Source organism: Pan paniscus, chromosome 20 (genome assembly GCF_029289425.2).
Source record: "Pan paniscus chromosome 20, NHGRI_mPanPan1-v2.0_pri, whole genome shotgun sequence".
NCBI classification, from domain to species: domain Eukaryota; kingdom Metazoa; phylum Chordata; class Mammalia; order Primates; family Hominidae; genus Pan; species Pan paniscus.
Window position 1 is genome coordinate 8,289,924 of NC_073269.2, and position 21,333 is coordinate 8,311,256.

Consider the following 21,333-nt stretch of genomic DNA (forward strand, 5'->3'; position numbering starts at 1 on the left):
GAGGCAGAAGTTGGAATGAGCCGAGATTGTGCCGCCACACTCTAGCCTGAGCAACACAGCAAGACTCTGTCTCCAAAAAAAAAAATTTACCCTCAATTGTACCAATAATGTCCCATGTCCCTATTTAGCTAAAGCCCCTGCCCCAAACCCTGGGTCCAAGACCCAATCTGGGACCACTCATTGCATCAGGTTGAGTATACTGGGTTGTGTGTTTACTGGGGCATGTGTCTCACCAGGCACTGGGACTTAAACTTATCTCTTTTGGGGGAACACGTTCCAACCCACCTCAGCAGGACGAAGCCACGCTGTGCATCTTGCATGTGGGGGGGACCCCCACTTTTCTTTTTTTTTTTTTTTTTTTGAGACGGAGACTTGCTCTGTCGCCCAGGCTGGAGTGCAGTAGCATGATCTCAGCTCACTGCAACCTCCGCCTCCTGGGTTCAAGCGATTCTCCTGCCTCAGCCTCCCAAGTAGCTATAGCTGGGACCACAGGCATGTGCCACCATGCCAGGCTAATTTTAGTATTTTTAGTAGAGACGGGGTTTCACCATGTTGGCCAGGCTGGTCTTGATCGCTTGACCTTGTGATCCACCTGCCTCGGCCTCCCAAAGTGCTGGGATTACAGGTGTGAGCCACCATGCCCGGCTAGGATTTCCACTTTTTACCTGGATTGCCCATCATGGACTTTGAGAGCCGGCTCTGCAGAGGGCTAAGTGGATATATTATACCCCAGGGCCACGGAGGGGATCTCCAAGTCTGGAGAGTCTGCGGTTCTCCTGGAGCTTGCGGAAGTAACAGGATCTCACCTGACCTTGGAAACTGTAGCTCCGTGAACAGGCGGGGAGAGCTTGCTCCACCCATGTTCCAGAGCAGTGGGTCTTCCTTCAGGGAGCCTGGAGCCCTGCCATGTCGGCTTCTCCAGTTCTGCATGATCTTAAACCTTTCCTGAACATCCACTGCAACTGGCAGCTCAGCCTCAGGACCTCATCCCATCCCCGAGGCACTGCCTCTCCCTGGCCCTCCCTCCCTCCCTACCCTCCATCCTCCAACCACTCCCTCCTCCCCCACTGCTCTCTCTGCGCCAGGCACCCTGAGTCTGCTTTCTGATCTGCCCTTGAACTTGGCAAGCTTATTCCAGTCCCGGAGCCTGGGCCTCTGCAGTGCCTTCCATCTGGAGTGCTCTTGCCTGGTCTCTGCAGGACGCCAACATCATGCTTAAAAGTCTACACTTAAAAGTCGCTTCCAGCCAGGCACAGTGGCTCACTCCTGTAATCCCAGCGCTTTGGGAGGCCAAGGCGGGAGGATCACTTGAGCCCAGGAGTTCAAGACCAGCCTGCAAGACCCCATCTGCAGAAAAATATAAAAATTAGCTGGGCGGCCGGGCGCGGTGGCTCACGCCTGCAATCCCAGCACTTTGGGAGGCCGAGGCGGGCAGATCACGAGGTCAGGAGATCGAGAACATCCTGGCTAACACGGTGAAACCCCGTCTCTACTAAAAATACAAAAAATCAGCCGGGCGTGGCGGCGTGCGCCTGCAGTCCCAGCTACTCGGGAGGCTGAGGCAGGAGAATGGCGTGAACCCGGGAGGCGGAGCTTGCAGTGACCTGAGATCGCGCCACTGCACTCCAGCCTGGGTGAGAGTGAGACTCAAAAAAAAAAAAATTAGCTGGACATAGTAGTGTGTGCTGGTAGTCCCAGCTACTTGAGAGGCTGAGGTAGGAGGATGGCTTGAGCCCAAGAATTTGAGACCAGCCTGGGCAACATGGCGAGACCCTGTGTCTGCAAAAAAAAAAAAAACTGAAAAAACCTGAAAAATTAACCAGGTGTGGCAGCTCACTCCTGTAATCCCATCACTTTAGGAAGCTGAGGCAGGAGAATTGCTTGAAACGTGAAATTCAAGACCAGCCTAGGCACCATAGTAAGACCCTGTCTCTACAAAAAATTTTATAATTAGCCGGGTGTGGTGGTGCACACCTAGGGTCCCAGCTACTCAGAAGACTGAAAGAGGAGGATCCCTTGAGCCCAGGAATTTGAGGCTGCAGTGAGCTATGATTTCACTACTGTGCTCCAGGCTGGGCAACAGAGCAAGACCCTGTCTCAAAAAAAAAAAAAAAAAAAGCTGCCTCCTCAATGAGGCCTTCCCTGACCACCCCACAGATTTTTCTCTCTCTCTCTCCTCTCCTTTATTTCATTCATTTTCTTTGCCGCAAGCATCACTATCTGCCTTGTTCACTTATTTGCTTATTGTCTTCCTTTATATACATGGTCTCAAGCCAGGAATTGCTTTGCACAATCCTGGGAACCACCAAGTCCAAAATCCATAGGGCAGGCTGGAAACTGTCAGGTAAGAGCTAATGCTGCAGTTTTTGTTTTTGTTTTTGTTTTTGTTTTTGAGACGGAGTCTCACTCTGTCGCCAGGCTGGAGTGCAATGGCACGATCTCAGCTCACTGCAACCTCCGCTTCCTGGGTTCAAGCCATTCTCTTGCCTCAGCCTCCTGAGTAGCTGGGGTTACAGGCATGCACCACCACACCCAGCTAATTTTTGTATTTTTAGTAGAGATGGGGTTTCACCACGTTGGCCAGGCTGGTCTCGAACTCCTGACCTCAGGTGATCTGCCCGCCTCGGCCTCCCAAAGTGCTGGGATTGCAGGCGTGAGCCACCGCGCCCGGCCCCCATTTTAGTGATGAGGAAAAGAGAGGCTCAGGGAGGAGAAGGCACCACCCAGACTCATAGCGCTGGATGGAGTGGCAGGGCTGGGGGTTGTGCTCAGACTCTCTGAGACTCTCTTAGGCATTCCCACCCTTTCTCCTGCTTTCCTCACTTTCCCAGTATGTGCCGCTGAGATGCTTCCTTTTTTTCTTTTCTTTCTTTCTTTCTTTTTTTTTTTTTTGATAGACTCTTGCTCTGTTGCTCAGGCGGGAGTGCAGTGGTGCCAATCACAGCTCACTGCAGCCTCAAACTCCTGGACTCAAACGATCCTCCTGCCTCAGCCTCCTTAGTAGCTGGGATTACAAGTGCATGCCACCATGCCTGGCTATTATGTTGTATTTTTTTGTAGAGATGGGGTCTCACTATGTTGCCCAGGCTAGTCTTGAACTCTTAGGCTCAAGAGATCCTCCCACCTCAGCCTGCTGAGTAGCTGGGATTACAGGCATGAGCCATCATGCTGGGCTGATTTTTAAATTTTTAGTAGTGATGGGGTCTTGCTGTGTGGGCCAGGCTTGTCTTCAACTCTTGGGCTTAAGTGATCCTCCCTCCTCAGCCTCCCAAAGTGCTGTGATTACCGGCATGAGCCCCTGGGCCCAGTCTGAGATGCTTTCTACAGCTTCACATTTCAGCTGCAGCCCAGCAGTGGTCCACCCAGTTCACGGCCGATGTAGAATCTGTGTGGACCATCCAACATTGTGAGGCTGAATCACATCCTTCTTTTTTTTTTTTTTTTTCTCGAGACAGAGTCTCACTCTGTCACTCAGGCTGGAGTGCAGTGGCACGGTCTCAGCTCACTGCAACCTCCACCTCCCGGGTTCAAGCGATTCTCTTGCCTCAGCCTCCCGAGTAGCTGAGATTACAGGCACGTGCCACCACACCCAGCTAATTTTGTGTTTTTAGTAGAGACGGGGTTTCACCATGTTGGCCAGGCTGGTCTTGAACTCTTGGCCTCAGAAGATCCACCTGCCTCGGCCTCCCAAAGTGCGGGGATTACAGGCATGAGGCCCTGCGCCCGGCCTGAGATGCTTTCTACAGCTTCATATTTCAGCTGCAGCCCAGCAATGGTCCACTCAGTTCACAGCCTACGTAGAGTCTGTGTGGACCATCCAAGGTTATGAGGCTAAATCACATCTTGAGAATCGAAGGCAGTGCCGGCTGCAAAGCGATGGGGCTTTCCTCTGGCGGGAGGAGATGGTGGCTGGACAGGGACCCTGGCTGGGCAAGTGGTTGTTTGTTTGTTTGTTTGTTTTGAGACGGAGTCTCGCTCTGTTGCCCAGGCTGGAGTGCAGTGTCATGATCTTGGCTCACTGCAACCTCCACCTCCCAGGTTCAAGTGATTCTCCTGCCTCAGCCTCCCCAATAGCTGGGATTACAGGCGCCCGCCACCATGCCCGGCTAATTTTTGTGTTTTTATTAGAGACAGGGTTTTGCCATGCTGACCAGGCTGGTCTCGAACTCCTGACCTCAGATGATCCACCCGCCTCAGCCTCCCAAAGCGCTGGGATTACTGAGGCATGAGCCACCACGCCCAGCCAGAAATCTAGACTTTTTGCATCTCTTCTTTGACAGCAAATGGAAAATGTTTTTAAATGCTATATGGGTGGGACATAACTGGGCTTGGTGCATCAGCCATCAGCCTGCAATTTTGCAGCCCTGGTTTGGGTTAACCTTCTGAATGAGCAGGTCAGTTCATTCTTCAGTCCTTTCTTTGAAGTTTGCTATATATATATATATAGCAAAATCTATATATATATATAGCAAAATCTATATCTATATCTATATCTATATCTATATCTATCTATATCGCCTCGCTCTGTCATCCAGGCTGGAGTGCAGTGGCTCGATCATGGCTCACTGCAGCCTTGACCTCCTGGGCTCAGCTGATCCTCCCACCTTTGCTTCCCAAATAGCTGGGACTACAGGGACATGCCACCATGCCTGGCTTTTTATTTTTTATAGAGATGGAGTCTCACTGTGTTGCCCAGGCTGATCTCAAACTCCTGGGCTCAAGGGATCCTCCCACCTCAGCCTCCCAAAGTGCTGGGATTACAAGCGTGTGCCACCTCATGCCCAGCCAAAGCTTGCTTTTTAAAAAATTGAGGTGAGGCCAAGTACAGTGGCTCACGCATGTAATCTCAGCACTTTGGGAGGCCGAGGCAGGTGGATCTCCTGAGCTCAGGAGTTCGAGACCAGCCTGGCCAACGTGGTGAAACCCCATCTCTACTAAAAACACAAAAATCAGCTGAGCGTGGTCGTGGGCGCCTATAATCACAGCTACTCTGGAGGCTGAGGCACAAGAATCACCTAAACCCGGGAGATGGAGGTTGCAGTGAGCCAAGATTGTGCCACTGCACTCCAGCCTGGGCAAAAGAGTGAAACTCCGTCTCAAAAATTAAATAAGTAAAATAAAATTTAAAAAATATAAAAAATTGAGGTGGAATTCTCATAACATGAATTCATCATTTTAAAGTTCATGATTCAGTGGCAGAGTCCATTCATAATGTTCTGCAACCCCACATCTATCTAATTTGAAGACATTTTCATCACCGTGAGAGGAAATCCTATCTACTAAGTCAGCCCCATTTTCATCCCTCTCCCCCAACCCCGGTGACCACACATCTACTTCCTGTGAGAATTTACGTGTTCTAAACATCTCTTTTTTTTTCTTTTCTTTTCTTTTTTGAGCAGGGTGTCACTCTTTCACCTAGGCTGGAGTGCAGTGGTGCAATCATAGCTCACTGCAGCCTCGACCTCCCAAGTTAGAGCAATCCTCCTGCCTCAGCCTCCTGAGTACTTGGAACTAGACGTGTACCACCACACCCAGCTAATTGTTTTGTATTTTTAGTAGAGACGGGCTTTCGCCATGTTGCCCAGACTGGTCTTGAACTCCTGGGCTCAATGAACCCGCCCGCATCAGCCTTTCAAAGTGCTGGGATTACAGGCATAAGCCACCACACTCAGCCAACATTTCATGTAATTGGAATCACACACTGTGTGGCCTTTTGTGTCTGGCATCTCTCACTGAGCATGATGTCCTCAAGGTGCATCCATGCTGTGGTCTGTGTCAGAGCCCTGTTCCTTTTCAGGGCTAAATAGTATTCCATTGAATGGATATACCACATTTGTTGATCCAGTCAGCTGTTAATGGACTGGTGTTGTTTGTTTGTTTGTTTTTGAGACAGAGTCTCACTCTGTCCCCAGGCTGGAGTGTAGTGGCGTGATTTCAGCTCACTGCAACTTCCACCTCCCAGGTTCAAGTGATCCTCTTGCCTCAGCCTCCCAAGTAGCTAGGATTATAGGCATGCGCCACCATGTCCAGCTAATTTTTGTATTTTTAGTACAGACAGGGTTTCGTCGTGTTGGCCAGGATGGTCTGAATCTCTTGGCCTCATGATGTGCCCTCCTCGGCCTCCCAAAGTGCCAGGATGACAGGCGTGAGCCACCGTGCCTGGCCGTCAATGGACTCTTGAATTGTTTCCACTTTTTGGTTTTTATGAATTATGTTCATTCAAGTATGAGTTTTCGTGTGAACAGATGTTTTCATTTCCTTTGGGAATCCGCTCCATTTTGATCTTTGCCATGAACAGGAGGAGGGTGACATCTGATTCCTCCTTTACCTCCAAGCCCCATAGATGCACTGGAGACGCAGTGGTTATGCAAAAACATTTGATGAATAGAGAAAAGAGAGGGAGGGAAAGGGAGAGGGAAAAAGCATAAATAGATTCCGCCCCAAAAAGGTTAACAGCTCATGCCCTAAGTGGAACAGAAATGAGGGAATAAATCTTTTTTTTTTTTTTTTTTTTTGAGAGAGAGTCTCACTTTGTTGCCCAGGCTGGAGTGCAATGGCACGATCTCGGCTCACCGCAACCTCCGCCTGCACGGTTCAAGTGATTCTCCTGCCTCAGCCTCCCCAGTAGCTGAGACTGCAAGCACGCACCACCACGCCCGGATAATTTTTGTATTTTTTAGTAGAGACTGGGTTTCACCATTTTGGCCAGGCTAGTCTTGAACTCCTGACCTCAGGTGATCCGCCCGCCTCGGCCTCCCTAAGTGCCAGGATTACAGGCACGAGCCACCACGCCCGGCCAATAAATCATTTTTTTTAAAGGAAAGGAACATGCATTCCACCGCCCTTCCATCTAAACAGCTTGCCTTGCAGCTGAACCAGGAATGCTGAGTTACAGAGACGAATTAAGCTGTAGCCTGGCTTTCCTGAGTCAGCACGCCCTGCCGCTAGGACCTCTGGCAGCCCCTTGCAAAATGTTCTGCCCGGAATGGAATATTTCCCAGGGTAGCCAAGGAGCCAGTGCTCCTGAGTCAAACTCGGGCAGCACGGGCTGCGGCTTCAAGAAGTGATCCGGGGCCGGGTGCGGTGGCTCGTGCTGTAATCCCAGCATTTCTGTCTCAAAAAGAAAGAAAAAGTTGCAAAGTTAGTACAGAGAATTCCTGTAGACTGGGCACCTAGTTTCTCCCATAATTAACATCTTATATTAGCTGTGTATATTTTATATTTGTCACAATTGATGAATCAATATTGATACTATTGGTTATTGATAATCAACATTGATCAATAACAGTATTGATCAATATTGGTTATTAGTTACCAAAGTCCATGCTTTTTTAGATTTTCAAAGTTTTTCCTAATGCCCTCTTTTTTTTTTCTTTTCTCTCTCTTTTTTTTTTTTAAGAGACAGGGTTTCATTCTGTCATCCAGGCTGGAGTGCAGTGGTGCCATCATACCTCACTGCAGCCTCCACCTCCCAGGCTCAAGCAGTCCTCCCACCTCAGCCTCCAGAGTAGCTGGGACTACAGGCGCCACCACATCCAGCTAATCTTTGTATTTTTTGTAGAGACAGAGTTACGCCATGTTGCCCAGGCTGGCCTAATGTCCTTTTCCCTCTGCCCCACAACCCCATCCAGGATCCCAGATGACATTTAGTTATCACATCTCCTGACACTCCTCTGGACTGTGGCAGTCTCCCTGTCTTTCTTGTTTTGATGCCCTTGATAGTTTTGTTTGTTTGTTTGTTTTGAGACGGAGTCTCACTCTGTCACCCAGGCTGGAGAGCAGTGGCACGATCTCGGCTCACTGCAACCTCCGCCTCCCGGGTTCAAGCGATTCTCCTGCCTCAGCCTCCTGATAGCTGGGATTACAGGTGTCCTCCACCATGCCTGCCCAATTTTTGTATTTTTAGTAGAGATGGCGTTTCACCATGTTGTCCAGGCTGGTCTCGAATTCCTGAGCTCAAGTGATCCTCCTGCCTCAGCCTCCCAAAGTGCTGGGATTATAGGCGTGAGCTGCTGCACCCGGCCCATCCTGTATTTTTTGGAATGACATCACTATACACAGCCTACACAGAGTTATCCTTCATCTTCTTTTTTTTTTTTTTTTTGAGACAGAGTCTCGCTCTGTGGCCCAGGCTGGAGTGCAGTGGCACGATCTCGGCTCACTGCAAGCTCCGCCTCCCGGGTTCACGCCATTCTCCTGCCTCAGCCTCCCAAGTAGCTAGGACTACAGGCACCTGCCACCACGCCCCGCTATTTTTTTTGTATTTTTAGTAGAGACGGGGTTTCACCATGTTAGCCAGGATGGTCTTGATCTCCTGACCTCGTGATCCGCACGCCTCGGCCTCCCAAAGTGCTGGGATTACAGGCGTGAGCCACCGCGCCCGGCCTATCCTTCATCTTCTTGAGGGCAGACCTGTACATAAACTATTTCCAATTCTTCTGCACAAGAAATGTGTCTCTTCTCTCCTGTTTATTTGTTCAGTGACTTATTTATATCCGTATGGACTCATAGACATTTATTTTACATCTTGGGTTATAATTCAATATTTCATTATTTGGTTGCACAAACTGTTCCAGCATTGACATAGAGATCTCTTCTGGTTGACTCAGGTTTTTGTGGGGGTTTTTATCTATTTATTTATTTTTAATACTTTTTGCTGCATTTGAGAGTCAACAACTCATCAGAGACCAAATCCCGCAGGGTCGCCCTAGAGAGAATTCAACTTATTAACTTATTTCAAAGTTTTTGAAGTCATGTGATGCTGGGGAAAAACCTTCATTCTCCTCAAGCCGTGCAAAAATCTCCAAAAGGCTTAATATAAATTTGATGATCTAAAAGAAGCCCTTCAGACCTGATGCGTTATAATTTTCTTCCTCTGCTAAAGAAAAAACATGCTGGGCGGGCGCGGTGGCTCATGCCTGTAATCCCAGCACTTTGAGAGGCCGAGGTGGGCAGATCGCAAGGTCAGGAGTTCCAGACCAGCCTGGCCAATATGGTGAAACCCCGTCTCTACTAAAAATACAAAAATTAGCCGGGCATGGTAGCGGGCACCTGTAGTCCCAGTTACTTGGGAGGCTGAGGCAGAAGAATTGCTTGAACCCGGGAGGCGGAGGTTGCCGTGAGACGAGATCATGCCACTCTACTCCATCCAGCCTGGGCGACAGAGCGAGACTCTGTCTCAAAAGAAAAAAATAGAAGAAAAAGAAAAAACATGCGCTTGTGGTGGCTCACGCCCGTAATCCCAACACTTTGGGAGGCCGAGGTGGGAAGATGGCTTGAGCCCAGGAGTTCAAGAGCAACCTGGGCAACATAGTGAGACCCCATCTCTAAAAAAACCAAAAAACTACAAAAATTAGCCAGCCGTGGTGGTGTGCACCTGTAGTCCCAGCTACTCAGGAGGCTGAGGCAGGAGGATCTTTTGAGCCCAGGAGGTTGAGGCTGCAGTGAGCCATGATCACGCTACTGCACTCCAGCCTGGGCGATACAGTGAGGCTCTGTCTCCAAAAAAATGTATATATTTAGGTCCAGTGATTCTCCAGAACTAAATGTGTTTTGCTTTTGTTCTTGTCTGACTCGCCTGGCTGGACCTGTCTGGGCCACTCCACTGTCCTCTGCCTGAATCTCTGGTGCCCGGCGACTGATGCCCGTTCCTGGATGGGTCCGCAGGCCACTCCCAGAAGAGACGGGGGTGGAACTGCTTGGCAGCCCGGTGGAAGACACATCCTGTAAGTTTCCACGTCCACAGAAGGGCGGAAACAGGCTCAGTGTTGCCGGGTTTCAGCCCTGCCTGGGGCTGTAACTGTAGAAATGTCAGAGGCCACACACCGTGGGTAGAATGTTCTCTCCTGGGGTCTATGGTGGAAGTGGCCGTGGTGGGTGAGAGACACAGTGGATGATGGCGCTGTCATGAAGCCAGCACGCTGTGTTGCTGTGTGTCCCTGTGCTAGTCACTCAGCCTCTCTGTGCCTCCAATGCCTCGTCTACTAAATGTAGGTAGCAAGCTTCTCGCAGAGGGGGCATGTAAGGATTAAATGAGGTGATGCCAAATGCCCTGGAGGCACAAAGTCAGCACAGCCAAGGGTGCACTGGGAGGCTCTGCTATCTGGAGCTCTAAACATATACATTTTAATGTGTAATACATTATATTGGACCCAAATATATACATTTTTTGGGAGACCGGGTCACACTCTGTCATCCAGGCTGGAGTGCAGTGGCATGATCATGGCTCACTGCAGCCTCAACCTCCAGGGCTCAAGAGATCCTCCTGCCTCAGCCTTCTGAGTAGCTGGGACTACAGGTGCACACCACCATGGCTGGCTAATTTTGGTAGTTTTTGTAGAAATGGGATCTAGCTATGTTGCCCAGGCTGCTCTTGAACTCCTGGGCTCAAGCCATCTTCTTGCCTCAGCCTCCCAAAGTGCTGGGATTACGGGCGTGAGCCACCACGCCTGGCATGTTTTTTCTTCAGCAGAGGAAAAAAATCATAATGTATCAGGCTCTGAAGCCCCAGATCCCGGGGATGGGAGTCCTGGGCGGCCACAGGAGAGTTTTAGCCATAACCTGGCAATTGCAACGTGCCTCCGGAGGCACGGAAAGGGCCCAGGTTGGCACCGTGGGGAGAGGTGGGGTCTGGGGAGGATCTGGCAGCCAGCCCCACTTAACGACATTCAGTTAAGCAGAATATGGAAAATAAACCTGTGAGGGCCAAACAAAATTTTTTTGGAGACAGATCCTCACTGTATCGCCCACGCTGGAGTGCAGTAGCGTGATCATGGCTCACTGCAGCCTCAGCCTCCTGGGCTCAAGAGATCCTCCTGCCTCAGCCTCCTGAGTAGCTGGGACTACAGATGCACACCACCACGGCTGGTTAATTTTTGTAGTTTTTTGTAGAGATGGTGTCTCACTATGTTGCCCAGGCTGCTCTTGAACTCCTGGGCTCAAGCCATCTTCCCACCTTGGCCTCCCAAAGTGTTGGGATTACGGGCGTGAGCCACTGCGCCCAGCCGCCTGTCTCTATTTAAAAAGAAAAGAAAAAAAAAAGGCAGGTCGCAGTGGCTCACGCCTGTAATCCCAGCACTTTGGGAGGCCGAGGCGGGCAGATCACGAGGTCAGGAGTTTGTGACCAACCTGGCCAACATGGTGAAGCCCCATCTCTACTAAAGACACACACACAAAAAAAAAAAAATTAGCCGGGCATTGTGGCACTTGCCTGTAATCCCAGTCACTCGGGAGGCTGAGGCATGAGGATCACTTGAACCCAGGAGACAGAGGTTGCAGCAAGCTGAGATTGTGCCATTGCACTCCAGCCTGGGTGACAAGGCGAGACTCTGTCTAAACAAAACAAAACAAAAAAAGATTAGTCAGGCTTGGTGGCGCATGCCTGTAATCCCAGCTACTTGGGAGGCTGAGGTGGGAGAATCACTTGAACCTGGGAGGCGGAGGTTGCAGTGAGCTGAGATCATACCATTGTACTCCAGCCTGGGTAACGGAGTGAGACTCCATCTCAAAAAAATAAATACATAAATAAACAAATAAATAAAACAAAATAAATTAGCAGACTTTGGATTAAAGCAGGCAGCCGTCTGTGATGTGGGTGGGCCTCGTCTAATCAGTTGAAGGTTTTAAGAGAAACAGACTGAGGTTCCCCCCGGCAGAGACAATTCTGCCTGCGGACGGTTTTGCAACATCAACTCTTCCCTAGGCGTCCCGCCTGCTGGCCTGCCCTGCCGATCGAGGACTTGTCAGTCTCTGTGACCACACGAGCTAATTCCTTAAAATAAATTTCTCCCTCTCTCTTTTTTTTTCCATATATATAGGAAAAAAATATGTATACACACACACACACACACACGCACACGTCCTATTGGATTTGTTTCCCTGGAGCACTCTGATTAAAATAGGAGACTATCCTGGATCCTATATTATCCAGGTGGCCTGACCTCCTTACAGGATCCTCATGAGTGGAGACAGGAGGGTGAGAGTCACAGAAAGCCTAGAAGAAGATGGGCTGCTTTCACAATTTGTCTGCACAAGAGATATGTCTCTTCTCCTTTATTTATTTATTTATTTATTTTTGAGATAGAGTTTCACTCTGTCACCCAGGCTGGAGTGCAATGGTACGATCTTGGCTCACTGTAACCTCCGCCTCCTGGGCTCAAGTGATTCTCCTGCCTCAGACTCCCAAGCAGCTGGGATTACAGGCGCCGCCACCGTGCCCGGCTAATTTTTATATTTTTAGTAGAGATGGGGTTTCGCCATGTTGGCCAGGCTGGTCTCGAACTCCTGACCTCAGGTGATCTGCCCGCCTCGGCCTCCAAAGTGCTGGGATTACAGGCGTGAGCCACCGCACCCGGCCCAAAGTCAGGCTTTGAACTCATGTCTGCCCAATGTCCAAGCATCCATCCCCTTAATCTCTGAGGCTTGCCCACAGGACAGAGGTTATAACATTCACCCCTGTCAGGATGATGTCTGTTTAATTCTGCCCACCCCCGCCAATGGCATGGATACAGAAGGGAGCCCACCCTCTCTTCCCATTCCTGCATGATGAAACAGCTTCCACCAGGTAGGAAAATGGGGGGAAGGTAAAAGAGAGAAAGCAAAGATGTTTTCCATTTTTCTCATTTCCCTGCAGCTCCTCCCAACACGCTAAATTTCAACGGAGCGCATCGTAAGAGGAAGACGCTGGTGGCCCCAGAGATCAACATTTCTCTGGATCAGAGTGAGGGGTCCCTGCTGTCCGATGACTTCTTGGATACCCCTGATGACCTGGATATTAACGTGGATGACATCGAGACCCCCGATGAGACTGACTCGCTGGAGTTCCTGGGGAATGGCAACGAACTGGAGTGGGAAGGTAAAGTTCGGGGTCTCTCTGGGGCCTGCTGGAGCCCACCCCCCGCCACCCCACCTTTCCGTCTCTGGATTCCCATAGGCTCAGAGAGTCACAAGTGGGGCAGGGGCTCTAAGCTGTCTAGCCTTAAACCCAGGAGATCAAGACTGCAGTGAGACGTGATCATGCCACTGCACTCCAGCCTGGACAACAGAGTGAGACCCTGTCTCAAAAATAAAATTTTTAAAAAAGAGAGAGGTGGCTGGGCGCAGTGGCTCATGCCTGTAATCCTAGCACTTTGGGAGGCCGAGGCGGGCAGATCACGAGGTCAGGAGATCGAGACCATCCTGGCTGACACAGTGAAACCCCGTCTCTACTAAAATACAAAAAATTAGCCGGCCATGGTGGCGGGCACCTGAAGTCCCAGCTACTCAGGAGGCTGAGGCAGGAGAATGGTGTGAACCCGGGAGGCGGAGCTTGCAGTGAGCTGAGATCGCGCCACTGCACTCCAGCCTGGGCGACAGAGCGAGACTCCGTCTCAAAAAAAAAAAAAAAGAGAGAGAGAGGTTGGTGAATGGGTACCAACATACAGTTAGACAGAAGGAATAAGTTCTATTGTTCGATAGCAGAATAGGAGGGGTGCTAGGAGGAGGGTCCACCCGCTCCTGCAACTGTTTTTTTTTTTTGAGACAGAGTCTCACTCTGTCGCCCAGGCTGGAGTGCAGTGGTGTGATCTCAGCTCACTGCATCCTCCACCTCCCGGGTTCAAGCGATTCTTTTGCCTCAGCCTCCCGAGTAGCTGGGATTACAGGCATGCACTACCACTCCCGGCTGATGTTTATATTTTTAGTAGAGATGGGGTTTTCCCATGTTGCCCAGGCTGGTCTCAAACTCCTGACTTCAAGTGATACACCCACCTCGGCCTCCCAAAGTGCTGGGATCACAGGTGTGAGCCACGGCGCCCAGCCTGCCCCTGCAATTTGATGCATATTTTTCTTGTGGGCTTGTGAATTTTTCTGCAGAACGTGGCTTTCATCAGAATCTCAAAGGCGACCAAGATCCCAACAAACTGCCTTCGATGTATGCAACAAATACTTTTTGACCATTTACTCCAGGGCAAGTCCTGATTCAGGCGTGGGGTATATGGCAGGGCTATGATAAGAAGAGATGGTCCTGGTCCCTACCTGCACACACAGATCATCAGAAAGACAGACCACGAAAGGCCAGGCGCAGTGGCTCACGCCTGTAATCCCAGCACTTTGGGAGGCTGAGGTGGGCAGATCACCTGAGGTCAGGAGTTTGAGACCAGCCTGGCCAACATGGTGAAGCTCCATCTCTACTAAAAATACAGAAATTAGCCGGGCGTGGTGGCGTGCGTAGTCCCAGCTACTCGGGAGGCTGAGGCAGGAGAATCGCTTGAACTCTGGAGGCAGAGGCTGCAGTGAGCAGAGATCGCACCACTCCACTCCAGCCTGGGCGATGGAACGAGACTCTCTCAAAAAAAAAAAAAAAGAAAGAAAAGAAAAAAATTAAGGACAATGTAGTGGCTCATTCCTGTAATCCCAGAGCTTCGGGAGGCCAGGGTAGGAGGATCGCTTAAGGCCAGGAGTTTGAGACCAGCCTGGGCAACATATTGAAACCCCATCTCTACAAAAATATAAAAATTAGCTGGGTGTGGTGGTGCACAACTGTAGTCCCATGTATCTGGGAGGCTGAGGCAGGAGGACTGCTCTCTGTGTGCCAGGCTCCTGGGAGAGTAAAAACCAAGCATGCATGCCCCGAGTATCCTCGTGGTTTGATGAAGCAGATGCATTCGCCAGCTCTGAGAAGCTCCAGGACACAGGTCCTTAACCAACAGAGTGCTCTGGGAGGCCAGCAAAGGGAATGTCCAGAAAGGCTTCCTGGAGGAGGCGGCATTTGAGCCAGGCCTTGAAAGGGGAGTAGGAGAGGAAAATGGGTCAGCAGGGCAGCCAGGTGGGGAGAAGCGAAGGACTTGTGGGTCCCGGCAGCAAGGGAGGCGGGAGAGGGGAAGGAAGGCGGAGCAGGAGGGCAGGAGATATCTGGACTCTGGCATCCATGCGACTCTCCACCACCTGCTTCTAGACGACACCCCCGTGGCCACCGCCAAGAACATGCCCGGGGACAGCGCGGATCTATTTGGAGACGGCACGACGGAGGACGGCAGTGCCGCCAACGGACGCCTGTGGCGGACAGTGATCATTGGGGAGCAAGAGCACCGTATAGACCTGCACATGATCCGGCCTTACATGAAAGTGGTCACCCACGGAGGTGAGACCCGCCCCTCGGTGCCCCCTTGGGGCTCCAGCCCGGCCCACTGGGCAACAGGGGGTTCGTCAGTGCCCCTGTCTGATGCACGGGGATGTTAAGCCGTCAACTCGCTTGGGGTGGACGGACTGTGGGCAAGGCGTGCATGGTCAGGCAGGCGCATTGGGGGCCCCTGATGGTCGTTGTCACTCCCCAGCGAAGGCAGAGACTGGCTAAGGGGTCGCTGGCTGCTGTGGCTCGGAGCCATGCCCTCCCGAGCGTGTGGGCACCGGGACGTGGTGGGTGGTGCGCGGGAGGCAGCTCAGGGCTGGGAGAGGACTCTGACGTTGCCGATTGGCTGCCTCTCCTCAGGGTACTACGGCGAAGGCCTCAACGCCATCATCGTCTTCGCAGCCTGCTTCCTTCCAGACAGCAGCCTCGCCGACTACCACTACATCATGGAGAACCTCTTCCTGTGAGTCCCCGCCCGCGGCGAGCAGCCTCGGGCCAGCTCTGATGCCTCCCTGGCCACAGGGGCACCAGGCTGCAAGGATTGCACTGTGGCCCTAGGAAGCCTGCCTGGCACCAGGGAAGGGCGTCGCGGCCACAGACCTTGATCTGAGTCCCTGCTGGCCCTGAGGCTCACAGTGGCCTTCCCTCTGGGCCACCCTGTTCTCCTCCCCGTCCTCCTCCTCCTCCTTCCCCTCCTCCTCACTGTCCTCCTCCTCCTCCCCTTCCTCCCCCTTCCCCTTTCTTCTCCTCCTTCTCCTCCCCTTCCCCCTCCCCCCTCCTCCTCCCCTTCCCCCTCCCCCCTCCTCCTCCCCTTCCTCCTCCCCCTCCTCCTCCCCTTCCCTCTCCTCCTCCCCCCTCCTCTTCCTTCTCCTCCTCTTCCTCCCCTTTCTCCCCCCTTCCTCCTCCTTCTCCTCCTTCCCTCGTCTTCCTCTGCTTCCCTCTCCTCCCCCCCCCATCCTCCTCCTCCCCATCCTCTTCCCCTTCCTCCTCCTCTTCCCCCTCTGCGATGGCACCACTGCACTCCAGCCTGGGTGACAGAGTGAGACCCTGTCTCAAAAAAAAATAAAAATAAAAATAAAGCAAGGCCTAGAGACCAGCCTGGCCAACATAGTGAAATCCTGCCTCTACTAAAACTACAACTTAGCCGGGCTCGGTGGCAGGCGCCTGTAATCCCAGCTACTAGGGAGGCTGTGGCAGGAGAATCGCTTGAACCCAGGAGGCGGAGGTTGCAGTGAGCCAAGATCGCCCCACTGCACTCCAGCCTGGGCGACAAGAACGAAACTCCATCTCAAAAAAAAAAAAAAAAAAGACTAGCCGGGCGCAGTGGCTCACGCCTGTAATCCCAGCACTTTGGGAGGCCAAGGCGGGCGGATCACGAGGTCAGGAGATCGAGACCATCCTGGCTAACACAGTGAAACCCCGTCTCTGCTAAAAGTACAAAAAATTAGCCGGGTGTGTGGCGGGCGCCTGTAGTCCCAGCTACTCGGGAGGCTGAGGCAGGAGAATGGCGTGAACCCGGGAGGCGGAGCTTGCAGGGAGCCGAGATCTCACCACTGTACTCCAGCCTGGGCGACAGCGAGACTCCGTCTCAAAAAAAAAAAAAACGACTCAATAAAAGAGTAACCGCCCTATGAGGATGCCCGCTGACACTCATGTGGAGTGTGCTGGGATCATCCACGTCCTCTCCCACCCTGCAGTCTGCCAGGACAGCAGACAACACCTGGACCGGTGGGGCTGACCCAGCCAGGGGTAGGAGTGAAGGCAGGCAGGGTCGGCACCGCAGGTGTCCTGACCCTGGACCCCTCCATGTTGGGTCCCTGCCTTCTGTGCCCCGTGAGCAGGTACGTCATCAGCAGCTTAGAGCTCCTGGTGGCTGAGGACTACATGATCGTGTACCTGAACGGTGCCACGCCCCGGCGGAGGATGCCTGGAATCGGCTGGCTGAAGAAGTGCTACCAGATGATCGACCGGAGGTGAAGTGGGGATGCCTCAGGAAGCACAGTGGGGGCATGAAAGTCACCCAGGGGGCCGGACATGGTGGCTCACACCTGGAATCCCAGCACTTTGGGAGGCTGAGGTGGGAAGGTCCCTTGAGCCCAGGAGTTTGAGACCAGCCTGGGCAATGCAGCAAGACCCTGTCTCTACAGAAAAACTTTTAGGCCGGGCAAGGGGGCTCACACCTCTAATCCCAGCACTTTGGGAGGCCAAGGTGGGTGGATCACCTGAGGTCAGGAGTTCAAGACCAGCCTGGCCAACATATAGGGAAACCCCATCTCTACTAAAAAAATTCAAAAATTAGCTGGGTGTGGTGGCGCATGCCTGTAGTCCCAGCTACTTGGGAAGCTGAGGCAGGAGAATGACTTGAACCCAGGAGGTGGAGGTTGCAGTGAGCCAAGATCATGCCACTGCACTCCAGCCTGGGCAACAGAGCGAGACTCTGTCCCCATGAAACACTCACTCCCTATTCCTTCTCCCCAGGCTCCGGCACCCCCCATCCTACTTCCTGTCTCTGTAAATCTGATGACTCTAGGGACCTCCTAGGACTGGAATCACACAGGATTTGTCCTTTTGTGTCTGGCTTTCCTCACTGAGTGTGATGCCCTCAGGGTGCATCCACATTGTAGCCTGTGTCAGAGCCTCCTTCCTTTTCATGGCTGCATAATATTCCACTGTATGGACATACCACATTTGGTTTGTCCATTCCATTCATCTCTTGATGCACATGGGTTGCTTCCACCCCTGAGTTATTGTAAATAGCCTCAGAGTGACATTAAAATTGAGCCAGCCAATCCATCCTTGCACCCAGGTTAGTGGAGGGAGGCTCCAAGGACAGGCTGGTCCCTCCTAGGGCATCTTGGCTGCTCAAATAACTACCAACCTGGTTCACCTGCTCTGCACCATGGGGTCTCTACCTACCTCATCCACCTGAGGGTCTTAGGGACTCAAAGGGTGTGTCTCTATCCCACCATAGGACCTCCATGTCTTGGATGGGGGCAGGGATTTGACAGGTACCTGGAGACCACATGTGGAATGAGCAGAGAGACGAATGCTTGCTTGTGGCTCTCCCGTCCCACCCAGCTCCTCCCTCCCCAGGGCTCGCCCCAGGAGCCCATCTTGCTTCCTTTGCGGCCCCACACAGGTTGCGGAAAAACCTGAAGTCCTTGATCATCGTCCACCCCTCGTGGTTCATTCGGACGGTGCTGGCCATCTCTCGCCCTTTCATCAGGTGAGACGGGGAGGCTGCAACCCGAGTCCAGTGGCCTCAGTGTGCATGTGTGTGTGTGTGTATGCATGCATTTGTGTGTGCATGTATGCACATGTGTGCGTGTGTGCATCTGTGTGTGTGCATCCATGTGTGTGTTTGATGTGCATGTTCCAGCTTCTCTGTGATGAATACATATTATTGCTTTAAACAGTTTTAAATTGCACACAGCCAGGCACAGTGGCTGACACCTGTAATCCCAGCTACTCAGAAGGCTGAGGTGGGAGGATCGTTTGAGGCCGGCCTGAGCAACATAGCAAAACCCCCATCTCTACAAAAAATACAAAAATTAGCAGGACGTGGTGGTGCACACCTGTAGCTTCAGCTACTTGGGAGGCTCAAGTGGGAGGATGGCTTGAGCCCAGGAGATCAAGGCTGCAATGAGCCGTGATCGAGCCACTGTACTCCAGCCTGGATGACAGAGTGAGACCCTGTCTCAAAAGAAAATCAGTCATGCATGGCATCACATGCCTGTAGTCCCAGCTACTCAGGAGGCTGAGGCAGGAGGATCACTTGAGCCCAGGAGGTAGAGGCTGCAGTGAGCTATGATCACTCCACTGCACTCCAGCCTGGGAGACAGAGCAAAACAACCCTGTCTCTAAAAATAAAAAATATATATATGTATGTATAAATAAATAAATAATATGACTAATAACAAATTTAAAATTTAAAACTACATATATTCTATAATGTATATCATATATAGTTACTATATTAAACATATAGTAAAACAGAACAAGTGAAATAAAATTAGGCATGTTAAATGCCCTATTCAATCCAATAAAATGTCATGCAAATTTAATTTAATCTAATGCAAAACATTGAATTGAATAAAGATTCCTAATGTTCACGTTCCCAGTTACAAATCTGGGATGAGCGAAAGAGACGAGGGCTTCACTTTCCCTTGAACAACAGGACACATTCACAGCAGGCCCGATTTTCAAGGAAGACTCTTTAAACATGCTGTTTTCAAGGACTGCTAAGTACCCTGAAGGGGCTTATTTGCATATTAGCGAAATGAGATGAGGAATACACTAATTATGGATCATTTTAGCTAATAATGAATCAACAGGCAAAACGGTAAACACGCATTTCAGTCTAAGATAATTGCATTTGCTCCTCTATATTCCAGAATTCAGTAACATAGACTACCTTTGCCTTTAATGTAGATATTAGGATGGTGCAAAAATAATTGAGGTTCTTGCCATATTTTCATTACAAAAACTGCAATCACTCTTGCACGAACCCAGTAATTCTGTCACTCTTCACCGGGCGCCATGGCTCACGCCCAACACTTTGGAAGGTCGAGATGAGAGGATCGCTTGAGCCCGGGAGTTCGAGACCAGCCTGGGTGACATAGCAAGACCCTGTCTCTACAAAAAAAATTTTTTTTTTTTTTCAGACGGTGTCTCACTCTGTCGCCCAGGCTGGAGTGCAGTGGCGTGATCTCAGCTCACTGCAAGCTCCGCCTCCTGGGTTCACGCTATTCTGCCTCAGCCTCCCGAGCAGCTGGGACTACAGGCGCCCGCCACCAGGCCCAGCTAACTTTTTGTATTTTTAGTAGAGATGGGGTTTCATCGTGTTAGCCAGGATGGTCTCGATCTCCTGACTTCGTGATCCGCCTGCCTTGGCCTCCCAAAGTGAAAAAAAATTTTTTTTAAATACGGCCAGGTGTGGTGACTCAGGCTTGTAATCCCACACTTTGGGAGACCGAGGCAGGAGGATCGCTTGAGGCCAGGAGTTGAAGACCAGTCTGGGCAACATAGCAAGACCTCCATCTCTACAAAAAAATTTTTTTTTTAATTAGCCAGGCCTGGTGGCGCGCACCTGTGATCCCAGCTACTCAGAGGCTGAGGGAGGAGGATCACTTGAGCCCAGGAGGTCGAGGCTGTAGTGAGCCATGATTACACCACTGCACTCCAGCCTGGGTGACAGAGTGAGACTCTGTCTCTTAAAAAAAAAAAAATACCATGACGTGCTGGTGATGAAACACCACATGGTATCAGATGGCCAGAATTCAGGGTTGGAAGGGAAAGAAGGGAAAGAACCATTCATCCCTGAAAAACAGAGAATTGGGCCAGGCAGGGTAGCTCATGACTGTAATCCCAGCACTTTGGGAGTTAGAGGCAGGCAGATCACATGAGGTCAGGAGTTGGAGACTAGCCTGGCCAACATGATGAAACCCGATCTCCATTAAAAATACAAAATTAGCCGAGAGTGGTGGTGCATGCCTGTAGTCCCAGCTACTCGGGAGGCTGAGGCAGGGAAAATCGCTTGAACCGGGGAGGCAGAGGTGGCAGTGAGCCGAGATCACACCACTGCACTCCAGCCTGGGTGAAGAGCAAGACTCTGTGTCAAAAAATAACAATAACAGAGAATCAATGGGCAGCCCCGTGTGCCCCCTTCTTGTGCCCAGCTGAGTGTTGGCTGTGCCGTCCTGTGCGGTGACATGGAGAGAAAGCATCCCTGGGAAAAATTAACACAGACGAGCAACTTTTAGAGATGATGGGAAAACAGCCTGTAGAGCCTAAGACAATCTCCCTACCTCCTGACTTCCTTCCAACAAGATCCTCATTGCAGGGACCCATGTCAGGTGCATGGCCCTGCTTGCAAGGGCCTCGGCGCAGACCCGGGGTCTCCACTCCATGCATGGGGTGCAGGAGAATTAAGGCTGTCATCAGGCGGGAGGGAGGTGTCGTCGTCTGCACTGGGGCATCCTGGAGTGGGGTCCTGTGGGCATCCCTGTCGCCATGGCTCTGTCTGGACCTAGGTAACCCCCACCCCATGGGTTGCATTTCAGACCTCTCCCTCCTTCTCCCCCCGCCAGCGTCAAGTTCATCAACAAGATCCAGTACGTGCACAGCTTGGAAGACCTGGAGCAACTCATCCCTATGGAACACGTCCAGATCCCAGACTGCGTCCTGCAGTGAGTGGCCCCACAGTCCACCCCGCCGTATTAGTCTGT

The 21,333-nt window shown here is 51.5% G+C and overlaps 1 protein-coding gene across 1 annotated transcript in view; it reads left to right on the forward strand.

Annotated features, from left to right (window-relative positions):
• ATCAY (ATCAY kinesin light chain interacting caytaxin) overlaps positions 1–21,333 on the forward strand; it is a 47,737-nt gene that overhangs the window by 12,197 nt on the left and 14,207 nt on the right. Inside the window, exons 3-9 of the mRNA XM_008972621.5 lie at positions 9,667–9,725; positions 12,632–12,853; positions 14,933–15,118; positions 15,467–15,569; positions 16,948–17,079; positions 18,246–18,332; positions 21,196–21,294. Coding sequence (XP_008970869.3) covers positions 9,667–9,725; positions 12,632–12,853; positions 14,933–15,118; positions 15,467–15,569; positions 16,948–17,079; positions 18,246–18,332; positions 21,196–21,294 — 888 coding nt within the window. The remainder of the gene's footprint in view (positions 1–9,666; positions 9,726–12,631; positions 12,854–14,932; positions 15,119–15,466; positions 15,570–16,947; positions 17,080–18,245; positions 18,333–21,195; positions 21,295–21,333) is intronic.